This window comes from Phacochoerus africanus, chromosome 16 (genome assembly GCF_016906955.1).
Source record: "Phacochoerus africanus isolate WHEZ1 chromosome 16, ROS_Pafr_v1, whole genome shotgun sequence".
NCBI lineage: Eukaryota > Metazoa > Chordata > Mammalia > Artiodactyla > Suidae > Phacochoerus > Phacochoerus africanus.
The window spans coordinates 5760773-5773516 of NC_062559.1; the positions used below are offsets into that span (position 1 = coordinate 5760773).

The window sequence follows — 12744 nt, forward strand, 5'->3', positions numbered from 1 at the left end:
ACCTTGTGCATTCACTCTGTGGTTCTGCAGTTTTGCTGTTCCACTTGAGTGACAGAGAAAAGTTTAAGGAAAGGCTTCTGGCCTGGAGCATCCTGTCTCCATTCAGAAGTGCCTGCTAAGCGAGGATTCACTGCCATGTTCAGCATAACCGTTTCCATTAAAAGGTTAAGACTTCTCAGTTTTGATTTTTAGGTCTCAGGAGGGAAATTCTTTGGGATTTAGCTATTGAAACCATCTACCCCTTCAAAAAAAAAAAAATTACTGAGTGTAATAAAACAAATGGCCTGACAAATATTTTTTCCATTAATAGTGTATGGAAACTAGAGTACGGAGGGAGGGGGCTTGAGAAGAGAGGCGTTGGGGTTTCTCCGGCGTCAAGTTTAGCAGTTTAATGGCTGAAGGGGGCTTAAAACCACCAGCCCTGCACTCCGCCTCCCCACTCACACTGAGTACAAACAGCCCAGCCGTGGGCCTCACAGATCCAGGCCGAGACGGGAGACTACATGACGTGCACCTTGAACTCTCAGAGTTAAACACTGAAGGTGCTTTTACTTGGGTATTGATTTCTTAGTTCAGACATCAGTCGAACTGGCTAAGGCTGGTTTTTACAACTGGCCTACAGCCTGAAGACACCCACCCCAAAGGAATCCCCACCTGACTTTGTCAATGCGAGAAACAGGTCACATTGGCTCAGCGGGAGCAGATGGGCCATGATGCGGCCATAGAGCAGCAGCAGCCCCCAGACCGCCTTAGAAATGTCTGCTGAGTCAGAAACTAGAGATGCGGCTTGCTTTAGTCATTTTCACATTTCAGATGTTAGAGAACCTGAAGCTCACAGTAACCTTTTTTCAGTTACCAAGTTTCCGGGGGACAGCATCAGCGTTCAGCATCTGTACACACACAGAGCCATCACCCCACAAGTCTAGCGGCCATCTGTCACTGTACAGTTGGCCCGTGACACCCGCCCCAGCCCCTTCCATCCCGGTAACCACTGTTCTGTCCTCCATGTTTTTCTGTTGTGTGTTTACCCATTTGGGGGTTTTTAGATTCCACACAGGAACAAAATCACACGGTATTTATCCTTCCCTGACTTGTTCCATTCAGCGTTAGCTCCCTCGCGGTCCACCCGTGTGGTTGAAAACGGCAGGACTGCCTTCTTTTTCATGGCCCGTGATAATCTCTACAGTCATGAAATGACAAAACTGACTAAAAGAATGTGCGATTGTTCATGGCATTATTTATAGTAACCTGAAACTGGAAATAAGCCACGCATCTTTGAGCAGAGAGCGTGCAGGCTGCTTACTGTCCACCCAGTGGCGTGCTCGCTGAGCCCGCCGGCTGCCCCGACTGAGGAGCAGCCTCAGAGGAACACAGAGCACAGAAGCGGGATGAGGCAGGGAGCGGGGCCACATGCACACACAGCTGACCCTCGAACACCACAGGTCCACTTCTCCGCAGACTCTTTATCGGGCGTAGGTACCGCAGCACTACCCCGTCCTTGGTGAGCTGAACGCACGGGGGTGCGGCCGAGGGTACAGAGGGAAAGCGGGGAGTTCCCGTCATGGCGCGTTGGAAATGAATCTGACTAGGAACCGTGAGGTTGCAGGTTCAATCCCTGGCCTCGCTCAGTGGGTTAAGGATCCGGCATTGCGGTGAGGTGTGGTGGTAGGTCACAAAGGCGGCTCAGATACCACGTTGCTGTGGCTGTGGTGTAGGCCGATGGCTACAGCTCCAATTCGACTCCTAGCCTGGGAACCTCTATATGCCACAGGTGTGGCCCTAAAAGGACAAAAGACAGACAGACAAAAAGGAAAAGCTGTATGCGGTGCCCCAAGCCCCATGTTGCTCAAGAGTCAGCTACTCTGTGCACGCTAGGACAAGGACTCGTCTCCAGGCAGGCTCATCCCCACACGCATGTAACTTGGCACCTTCAGGAAAAGAAGGCCCCTTTCCAGTGGCTAGCCCTGGGCCAAGGTCCCCAGCTCGCATGCAGTCAGGCCAGACGCCAGCTCTCTGTCCCCGTGGACAAGATCCTTTGTGCACCGTGAATTCAGAGTAAGCACATCTGTATCCTCTCTATGCCTTGGTGTCACAGAGCATAAGAAGGAGAATGTTCGTCCAGATGAGTTTAAATTTCCATCTAGGTTTGGTATTTCAAAATTTCTGAGTCATCAATGGAAGTCAGCATTAATGAAAATCCAAGGAGGAAACCTAGCCCACCGCTGGATTTGAAATGGATGTTACTACAGAAGGGATGTTATGAAGACGAGGATGGTTGAGTTAGAATTCTGAATTAATAGAACTCTATTAATTTAGGAAAATGCCCCGTGTTCTAGAAACTGGATGACGAGTGAGCCTCTGGAGAGAAGTCTCCCGACAGAGGGAGTGCCCCTGTCAGCTCAGATGCTCACGCCCATGGGCGACGGGTGGAGAAGCGTCAGCCGGCGCCCCTTGCTCCCCTGCGGGCCGTCGGAGGGTGGGCCAGCCAGCCGCTCCCCTCATTCTGCCTTCGTTCCTACAGCAATAGAACGAGCAGCCCCATACACACCCAGTGTCCCTCCAAAGATACTTTGAGTTGGAACCCAAACCGAGTGGGAACATGTGTGTGCAGCACAAGGCCCCAGCCAGGACAAGTGCTGCTGGTGGATGGTTATGGAATACCAGGAGAGCATTTTTGAGGGTATCCACTGTTAACGTGAATAAAAGGTACTAGTGATTATTCTCTTCATTGGATAACAGACACAGTTCCTCATTAAGGATACTGATTTGATAACAACAGTTTCTCTTTTTCAAAAAGTGTTTAGCAGTTTATTGTCAAACTCAGACTGTCCAAACGAACATATCTACGCATGCAACCAGTGAGGAAACAGTCTGATGGCAGGAGCTACAATTTTTTTAGCCCCTTATTGTTATAGATTGTTAATCTCTCTCCAAGTCAGGAAAAGAAAGGGAAACTGTTGTCAAAAAAAAAAAAAAAAAAGGCAGTCCCCCTCTCAACCCATTTTGAACTCTCCTGGCCAAATGAGAGTAGGTATTATGTGCACTTCCCCTAAACATGGTTTTCCTGCTTTCTTCTGACTTTTTATAAGTATGTATAACAGAAGAAATACTTTGGACCTTCACCAGAATTCATCTTTCTTTTAAACAACTTTAGCAGGATTCTCTTCTTTTCCCAATTAAACTTTGCATATTTAGAATTACGATATGGAACACGGGTTAAAAGCATGCTGGAGTGGGGGTGGGGAGCCCAGAGCCCACCTGCTCTTTCCCCTGCAGCCTCTGGAACATTCTAAGGCACTGCAGGCATGGGTAGAAGCCACAGGGCAGGGCACCACTGCTGGGCTCACATAAGACCTGCCCAGCTGCAACATTTTGTACGTTGCTTTCAAAGTTTCGTTTCCCATCTCCTGACAGGTGCCAAACAGAAAGAGACGGAAACCGAATGACAGCCATGAGTGCGGGAGCCTTCGCAGGAGAACTTGAACAAGATCCTGGGTCACGCTTTGCCTCATGAACACTGACCGCGAAAGAACAGAGGAAAACGGCTGAGAATGTGTATCCGGGTTTAGTGATGGGTATTTTTTCCAGTGATGTTGAAACTAAGCATATAAAAAAGAAAGATTTTATGTGTCTGAAGATTCAAGCTCACATTAAAAGACTGTTTTCAGACCACGGTCTGAAAGATCTCAATGCTGTATGTTATTAAAGTGCACTGTGTCCTGAATTTTTATTGTTTTTCATTTTAAAGAATTCACTGGTATCTAGCAGGTGATATGGCATAAGGCAAGCGTGTGGCACATTCAGATCCAGTGCCTTATGTCCAGCAGCGACAGGTCTTCCCTACCGCCTGTCGCAGCTTGTGAAGTGATACTGCTGGAGTGGGAACGTCTTTGAACCTTTACCAAATCAGTTTGTTTCATTAGATTTGTTGAACAGCTGTAATTTGAATATGAATACTTACTTTATAAAACTTTAATGATGGTTTTATGTTTAAGTGTTCCGTTCTGAACTACAGTGTAAATGACTGATCTACAACAGCTTTATTTATTTTTACTTTCGTGCAGTTTTTTTACACCTTTTGGTGGGTAAACTTCCCCATGCCCATTAATAAAGCATTGGTTTATTAATTTTAAAAGGGCAAATTTCTCATTATTTAAGTTTGGACCTGGAAAGGATATGACTTCTCAAAGAGCCACTGCTAGGCTTTAAAAGCTGAAGTTTCTAACAGCACGAGTGAGAGCCTGCTCTGCAGGGCTGCAGACCAAGTGCCGGGAAGATGTCTATTTTTTCTTGTGTTTTTACATGAAAATCATGATGTTTGTGTGACTGCTGATGCGATTGTTTTGTAAATTGTACTGTGGCATATACAGTATTGTCATACAGTTGAGGAGAAACACAATGTTTCCTAATGTAAGTGCTCTGAAAATGTTGACACTGTATATATATATATGAGTATAGTTTGGTTTTTTGTTTTTGGGGGTTTTTTGCAGAATGAAAAATTAAAATAAATCTTACTATCGGCCATCTTGTTAAAGAAATTCTTTAATATTTGCTGCAATACAGTGTATTCTACATGCAGTTTCCCAGTGAGATATTTCTTCCCAAATAAAGGAGATGAATTCTCATAGCTTTTTTTATATCAACAGGAAAAAAAAAACCCATGATTTGATTCATAAATTTTAGCTCTTTCCGTTACATTACGAAATAGAACATATTTAATTAAAAATTGTCCTGCACATTTTCTTGTGCTTAGGTGTCATTTTTTTTCATTTCCTAGTAGGCCAAATATGAGAGAAGGAGATTTTGTCTATTTTCCCCATAGAAACAGTAGTGGTTTTGACTTAGGCTAATGGTAATACTTGGAGAACGATGAAATACCAGAACAAAAAAGTAAAAAAGACAATCCCTTTAAAAACTATCAATAAAAATAAAGTACCTAAGGATAAACCTGACCAAGGAGGTGAAATGCTTATCTTGTGTGCTGAGAACTATAAAACATGAATAAAGGCAACTGAAGATGATTCAAAGAAATGGAAAGATAACCCATGCTGTTGGATTAGAAGAATTAACCCTGTTAAAATGGCCATACTACCCGCCACAATCTACAGATTTAATGCAATCTCTATCAAATTACCCACAAGAATTTCCACAGAACTAGAACAAACTCCCCAAATTTATATAGAACCACCAAAGACCCAGAATTGCCAACACGATCCTGAGGAAAAAGAACAAAGATGGAGGCATAACCCTTCCAGACTTCAGACAATACTGCAAAGCTACAGTGGTCAAAAAAGAGTGGTACTGGTACAAAAACAGACACACAGGATGGAACAGAATAGAAAGCCCAGAAGTAAACCCATACACCTGTGATTAATCTTCAACAGAAGTGGAAAGAATATACAATGGAGAAAAGGCAGTCTCTTCAGCAGGTGGCATTGGCAAAGCTGGAGAGCTGCCTGTAAATCAATGAGGTCATACCAAACAGAAATAAACTCAAAATGGCTTTTAAAGATTTAAGACATGACATCATTAAACGCCTAGAAGAAAAAAAAAAAAAAAAAGGGAGTTCCTGTCGTGGCGCAGTGGTTAACAAATCCGACTAGGAACCATGAGGTTGCAGGTTCAATCCCTGCCCTTGCTCAGTGGGTTAAGGATCCGGCGTTGCCGTGAGCTGTGGTGTAGATTGCAGACGCGGCTCAGATCCTGTGTTGCTGTGGCTGTGGTGTAGGCCGGTGGCTACAGCTCTGATTAGACCCCTAGCCTGGGAACCTCCATGTGTCGCGGGAGAGGCCCAAGAAATGGCAAAAAGACCAAAAAAAAAAAAAAAAAACTCTTAGAAGAGAACTTCTAATATAAACACATTCTGATATAAACCATGGCACTGTTTTCCCAGGTCAGTCTCTGAAGGCAATAGAAATGCAAAAATAAACAAATGAGACCTTATTAAGCTTAAAAGCTTCCACACAGCAAAAGAAACCATACAGTGAAAAGGCAACCTATGGAATGGCAGAAAATGTTTTCAATACTCTAGGTCGACATAAAAAAGCCAATAGAGAAACAGGCAGGAGACCTAAATAGACAGTTGTCCAAAGACAGTTGCTCAACATTGGTACTTACTAGAGAAACGTAAATCACAACTCTACTGAGCTGTCACCTCGCAGCAGTCAGAATGGCCATCATCAAAAGGCCTACAGATAATAGATGGTGAAGGGGGTGGGAATGTAAGTTGGTACAGACACTACAGAGAACAGTATGGAGGTTCCTTAAAAAACTAAGAGTAGGGTTACCATACAATCCAGCAACCCCACTCCTGGGCATACATCCAGAAAAGATGGAAACTCTATGAAAAGATATATGCACCCCAATATTCTAGCAGCACTATTTACAATGGCCAAGACATAGAAGCAACTTACATGTCTGTCGACAAATGAATAAAGATACACATATATGCAATGGAATACTACTCAGCCAGGAGAAAAAATAATGCCATTTACAGCAACACGGGTGGACCTAGAGATCATACTAAGTCAGAGATAGACAAATGTCATATGATATCACTTCTGTGTGGAATCTATAAAAATGATATAAGCAAATTTATTTACAAAAATAGAAATAGGCAGAAAATAAACTTCCGGTTACCAATGGGGAAAGTGTTGGGGGGAGGGATAAATTAGGAGTTTGGGATTAACAGACACACACACTACTGTATGTGAAATAGGGCAACAGCAAGAACCTGCTACATAGCACAGGGAGTATATTCAATATCCTGCAATAACTAGAATAGGAAAAAAATCCAGAAAAAATACATCTTCGGGCTCACTTTGCTGTATACCTGAAACTAACCCAACATTGTAAATCAACTATACTTCAACTTAGAAAAGTCACAAGCTGCTAAAACAGCACAGCTTTCTGTCTTTTTAGGGCCGCACCTGCGGCATATGGAGGTTCCCAGCCTAGCGGTCAAATCAGAGCTGCAGCTGCCGGCCTACACCACAGCCACGGCAATGCGGGATCCAAGCTGCATCTGTGACCTATGCTGCAGCTTGTGGCAGTGCCAGATCCTGAGCCCACTGAGCGAGGTGAGGGATAGAACCTGGATCCTCACAGACACTAGTCGAGTTCCTAACCTGCGAAGCCACAGTGGGAACTCCACAACAGCACAGCTGTGAAACTCAAGGCAGCTGCTGTCAATCTGCCCCTCGTTAGTGAACGGACACGAGTGGGCACGAACTATGCGCGGTGTGTGGGAGGCAGTGTATCTTCTGCTTCAGAGGACAGTGTGGAGCCACTTAAAAGGGTCCTGTCATGAGCATCTTCTTTTCCCAGGAGGCGCACGTGTCCTGCAGGTCTCGGACGCTCCCCAAAGCGTACTCTTTTTTTAGGGGTTTGGAGCTGTTGGGACCCGTGAGGCACAGCAGGGTGTGCAGCGGGCCTGTGCCGCACACGGTGGCTTAAGTGGAGCAGCCCCGTCTAACGGTCAGGCTGCCACTGATGAAGGCCCAGCAGCCTTTTGTTTCCGTCTAAGAGCACTTGCTGCCAGCAAGTGATAAAGATGGTAAACGTGCTTCTCAGTGCCTTGTGGGAATAAGGACAAGTTGCCCTTGAAGGTCGGGTGACGGAAGGGCCCTGAGAGGAAACATCTAAGCAATTCGAGAACGAGCTCGCCTTGGAAACCCTTGCTGGACACGCCTCAGGTGTCTGTAGCGCCCGCATCACCCTGAGGCTCGCCAGCACCCGAGGCCTGGGCTCATTCTGGTGCCCACTGTGACCGGCCCTCACACCAAGAAGCCAGCAGCACCTCCAAAGATTGTCATGAACAAAAGCAACAAATAGAAAAGCAAGAGCACATTATCAAAAATACCACCTTGTTCCAGAAATGGAGGGCATCCATTCTGTTTTGTCTTCTAATCTCTAAGAAAAATTTATAGATGTATTGAACTGCTAACATCTCTTAACATTTTCTTAGAGAAAACTTTTTTTTTTTTTTTTTTGCCATGCCATGGCATGTGGAGGTTCCTGGGCCAGGAATCGAACCAGAGCCACTACAGTGACCATACCGGATCCGCAACACACTACACCCCAAGGGAAGTCCTAGAGAAACAGTTTTGCACAAGCAGACAGTCCTCCGAAACCGCTGGTTCTCAATCCAGAAAGACTTGGGTCCTAGAGGACACTTGGCAAAGTGGAGACACTTTTGCTTGTCACCACCGGGAATGGAGAAAGGGTGTGTCGCCACAGGCACCTGATGGGCAGAAACCACAGAGGCCACACAACACACCACACTGTCGGCCCCCGTGTCAAAGAGCACCGCCCAAGATGTCAGTGGGGCTGGGTTAGGACCTCTGCCCTAAACAATTAGAATCTTCTGGATATTTTGATTACATCTGCTACTGCCTAACTGAATCCACCTGTTTTGGGAAGACACACTCAGGAGGCGACCTTCCTGGGAACGGAGCGGCTCAAAGAATCCCCAGGGGAGCTCCGTTGGGCCACGAGAGCTTCCTCACAACTCTTTCCAAAACATTTACCACAAAAGGAATTCTGCTTAGCGTAACAGCACTCTAAGGATAAAATTCCTACCCATAGGGAAATATTTATAAAGTCAATGTTTCTCAGTTATTTTATTTTCATAAGGAAATCTAGAACAGGCTCCAAAATTGTTTTTCACATAAAATAACCTGCAAAGCTGGCATCATTGTAACTCCACACATGGTGCACGCTTAAAACACCTTCACAGGAAACCCCGAAATCCCGCCTCATTATGTATCAGCCCATCTTCCTGCACATGCTCTGCATTAAAATGTACCTTTAGATGTCGACCTAAGCAAGGGCACAGTTCCATTACTCAGCTCTCAAAGCAAATTGAAGTCCCTTTCTGAAGTCACATTCCCAGTTTCTCTAGACGTTTCTGCACCAAAGTACTGCCAACCTCTACCTCACAAATCAGGGGCTGGAAACTCGCTGAAACACTGGCTCTGATAGTTCTGACTTCAACTGCGTGTCTCCCTCCCTGGAAAATCCATGTCCCAGTTACCAGATTCCACTTGAGACCAGAGCCCTGAGGACACTGACGACAGCCATGACGGTGTGGCTGCTCCTCTTTGCCCAGATCAGAACACAGAGCACCTCGCCCTCCCCTGCTGCTCCCCCTGTCACCGGAGCTCGTGTGCCACAGGCCGGGGCCACCCTGCTCATTCCAGTGACCCACTGGTCCCCGTGGGCGTTGGAGGGAGAAAAGCTTCCCAACCTCCAGGTACAAAGCCACTCCCTCGCGGCGAGGGCTGCTCCCCCGCCGCATCCTCAGGGGAGGCCAGAAGCCGTGGACCTGGCTCCAGACAGAGCCGTCCCCTCCTGCCTCCTGGCACCTGCACCTGAGGCCCCTAGCTTTGATAGCACTGAACACGGTTCCCTGTTGCCAGACGGCCTGCACTGTGGCCTCGGCTGCCCTGGAGCTGCAGGGCCTCCCCCCGCCCATCACAGCCGCCCGGCCACTCCAGCACCAGCCCGCGCTGGAAGCCTCCCAACCTTCCATCAGGGCCCCACTGCCCACAGGAGCCAAGCCAGCTGACCTCCTCCGTGGGGACCAAGTAACCCCAGGCCTCCCCTCCGCCACCAAGCCCCGCCCACCCCTGCCCCTCTGTGGACATTTAGCTCCTCTCTCAAGTCCCAAATCACACCACTTCCTCCATGAAGGCTCCCAGGACGCTCCCCACCCGAGCTGCCTCCTGCCTCCGCTCCATGGGACTTAGGATGCACTGAGCCCTGCTCAACAGTCCCGGCCCCTCTTGGTCCTGCCTCCTCCCCCAAGGCAGAGAGCAGGCTTGAAACACCTGGCACCGAGTTGGCGCAGGTGTGCTCCCAGGAAGCTGCTCTAAGATCCCCCGTGTTTCCCAGCCTGGGCTCCCCTCGGCAGTGTCACTGAGAGGGGAAATACACGTGCACACACGGTCACGTGGACAGCACTCGGTAGACGCTCAAGGACTCTACAAAAGTGAGGAGCTGGCCCTGTTATCGTTGACACAGAGGTCACCTGAGGCCCTCCAGGAAGGTAACCATAACTGAGTCATCTCTGTCCTCTCACCTCGGCGAGCCTCTAGCACCTGGGAGGTGCTTCCTGAATATTCCTCCGAGGTCTGATGAGTGCTTAGTAAATCCAGTGCATCTTCGAGGATCACAGACAGAGCTGGTGACATGCTCCGGTCACAGGAGCTCTTCATCTAAACTGCCGGTTTAGTTGACAAAGAGATGCCACGTAGGAGGAGCATCTACAGACTCAGAGGCAGCCCTCTTCTCTGCCTAAGCCTCAACGTTCGAGGGCCCACACGGGGTCCTGGAAGGAGATGCTGAAGGGAGATGTGGGGGCAAGGGCGTTGCCCCCTTTCTGGCACAAAGGGCCCTCCCTTCCCAGAGCAGGGGATGGGGATGCCTGTGGCCCCCAGACGGCATCCGCATCAGAGGAGGGAGCTGCCTCGTGGGGTGGGTTTGCCGGAGGGCACAGGGGTCAAGAGTGGGGGACACAATGGACCCCCGTGAAGAAAGGAGCGCCCTCCTGCTGTGAGGAGAATGGAGAGAAGGACCCCAACACCGGCTCAGAGAGGAAAACAAGACTGGCTTCAGGAGCTGGGCGTGGAAGAGCAGAAGGTCGGAGCGGAGCCGGCCCCTCAGCCTCCACAGAGCGGGCTCGCTCCTGACCCCTTAAAATCCAGGCGCAGCCAGTCGGTGCTCCTCCGAGAATCCCAAGCACCACCTTTCTTTGCCACTTGTCTTTTTGCCACTGAAACTATTTCCAGAAACTTCAAAAAAACGCTTATTTGAGGAACAGCCCCGGGATGAGTCCTACTCAGAAGTGTGGTCCCTGCTTTGCAGGTACCCGGTACCGGGGCCCACCAACCCCCATCATCCCTGTCACGCGGCAGAACCACGTCGCAGAGGAGAGCTGCTTAGTCCTGATCAACCAGGATTCGATCTGATTAACTTACCCAGCAACTGCTGCACTGGCCACACCCGCAAACACCACAAATCCCCGCCTGGTGGTGTAGCGGAGCTAGGGGAGGGGCGGTGAATAAAGAAAGACGAGCCGTGTCAGGGGTCAACAGGTGTAAACGGATTTTGAAAGACAACAGGTGTAGGCGGTTTTAAGAGAGAACAGTGCGCACTTGCTTCTGTTATTTGCGGACCGTCTTGGAGAAAGAATCTTCCCCACCTCCGTTTGTGAAATGGAAACAGGGTTAACGAGGGGGGAGCACGCCGTGGGGGGAATGGCCCTCCACCCACGAAGCTCATCAACAGCCTCTAACCCTCCTGCCGGTCTAGAGTTATCTCCAGGTGGGGGTCACCGACCTGGGGGGCACCCCTCCTCCCCCCCCCCAGCCCGTGCTGGAGCCCTGTGAGCCCACAGGAGGTGGGCCGCCCACAGCCCCCTCAACCTCCCTCCTCTAGTCTGGGTTCCAAGGTCTGTGCCCAGACAACACCAATCCCAAGCCCCTCTCCTGAAAAATCCCACCCTGGATGCCCCCACCCACGGCCTTGGCTGACCCCAGCCGTCATTTCTCCATTGGTTTAGTTTTCCCTCACAGACCATTAATTCAGTTCCAAACTCTCAGCAAGAAATGCTAGTCTCCTCACGCTGAGTTCAGAGCCATGAGCAAAGCCAAGTCTCCTTGTCCTTAGAGACATCCCTCGTGGGCCCTGCCACCCTCCCGCTCAGCCTGACCAATGACTTTTCTAGACCTGCTGTCCAGCCAGATGCTTGTCAACTTTATTAGTTCTTTCCAAAACCAACATTTCCCTTGGTCAGTAATATTTTCTTATTTTTCTACATCGTTAATTTCACCTCTTTATTTTTCCTTCCTCCTGCCTTCCTTGAGTTTTTCCGTCCTTATCCTAAATTCTTAAAGAGGTCACTAAACCCATTCATGTTCAGCATATTTTGTTATTGTTCTAATGTAAGCATTTAAGGCTAAAATTTTCCCTTTTATGGCATCACAAAAGCTTTGATTTGTAGTTGTTTTTTGTAGCACTTTTATCATTCAGTTAATTATTTTGTAATTTCCTTTATGATTTCTTTCTGACCCGTGAATTACATAGATGAATGTTTCCTATTTCCCAAATGTATGGGGTTTTCTATGTTTTTATTAGATTTCCAACTTAATTGCATTGTGGTTAGAGAATGTGGCCGGTATGAGAAATTCTTGGAAATGTGAGACTTGTTTTATGAGCCACCACATGGTCAGTTTCATAAACAGCTTATACCGTCTCGAAAAGATGCATTTCACTTCTTGAGAACAATGTCCCGTAAGTGATCATTACACAAGTTTAATTCTGCTCCGCAAGTCTTTCCTTACTGATTTTAAAAACTATTTCACCCATCATTTATTAAAAGGCATTGAAACATCCTATGCTTCTTTTTTCTCCGTGTAGCTTTGTCAAGTTTTACCTAATAACTTTTGCATGAATAGAATGTCGTTTTCATTTTTTTTTGTCTTTTTGTTGTTGTTGCTATTTCTTGGGCCGCTCCCGCGGCATATGGAGGTTCCCAGGCTAGGGGTTGAATCGGAGCTGTAGCCACCGGCCTACGCCAGAGCCACAGCAACGCGGGATCCGAGCCGCATCTGCAACCTACACCACAGCTCACGGCAACGCTGGATCGTTAACCCACTGAGCAAGGCCAGGGACTGAACCCGCAACCTCATGTGTTCCTAGTCAGATTCGTTAACCACTGCGCCACGACGGGAACTCCCTGCA

The 12744-nt window shown here is 48.0% G+C and overlaps 1 protein-coding gene across 7 annotated transcripts in view; it reads left to right on the forward strand.

Annotated features, from left to right (window-relative positions):
• PRKAG2 (protein kinase AMP-activated non-catalytic subunit gamma 2) overlaps positions 1 to 4574 on the forward strand; it is a 278412-nt gene extending 273838 nt beyond the window's left edge. For all 7 annotated transcript variants that reach the window (XM_047763904.1, XM_047763902.1, XM_047763903.1 and 4 more), the window contains one exon: positions 3415 to 4574. In XM_047763904.1, the coding sequence (XP_047619860.1) occupies positions 3415 to 3446 (32 nt within the window). In that variant the 3' untranslated portion in view covers positions 3447 to 4574. The remainder of the gene's footprint in view (positions 1 to 3414) is intronic.
• Positions 4575 to 12744: the final 8170 nt, after the last annotated feature.